The sequence below is a fragment of the Buceros rhinoceros genome, unplaced genomic scaffold (assembly GCF_000710305.1).
Source record: "Buceros rhinoceros silvestris isolate BGI_N320 unplaced genomic scaffold, ASM71030v1 scaffold29497, whole genome shotgun sequence".
In the NCBI taxonomy this organism is placed as follows: domain Eukaryota; kingdom Metazoa; phylum Chordata; class Aves; order Bucerotiformes; family Bucerotidae; genus Buceros; species Buceros rhinoceros.
In genome coordinates, this window is record NW_010420864.1 from 4133 (window position 1) to 4449 (window position 317).

At 65.6% G+C, this 317-nt stretch overlaps 1 protein-coding gene across 1 annotated transcript in view; it reads left to right on the forward strand.

Moving 5' to 3' along the window:
• Positions 1-317, forward strand: part of IL4I1 (interleukin 4 induced 1) — a gene marked incomplete at its 5' end in the record, with an annotated part of 5425 nt that overhangs the window by 4081 nt on the left and 1027 nt on the right. Inside the window, one exon of the mRNA XM_010139470.1 lies at positions 1-316. Within this exon, the coding sequence (XP_010137772.1) occupies positions 1-316 (316 nt within the window). The remainder of the gene's footprint in view (position 317) is intronic.

Sequence of the window (317 nt, forward strand, 5' to 3'; positions counted from 1 at the left end):
GTGGCTTCGACCAGCTCCCCGAAGCCTTCCGGAACGCGCTGCCCAACGTCATCCGCCTCAACAGCACAGTGGAGGCCATCACCACCAAGGGCGGCCAGGTTCGGGTGTCCTACCGCACGCCAGAGAGACGGGAGACGGCGCTGGCCGATTACGTCCTGGTCACCACCACCACCAGAGCCACTCGGCACATCCGGTTCCAGCCCCAGCTCTCCCTGCCCAAGCTCCATGCCCTGCGCTCCATGCACTACGCCAGCGCCACCAAGATCTTCCTGGCTTGCACCGAGAGGTTCTGGGAGAAGGACGGCATCTACGGCGGC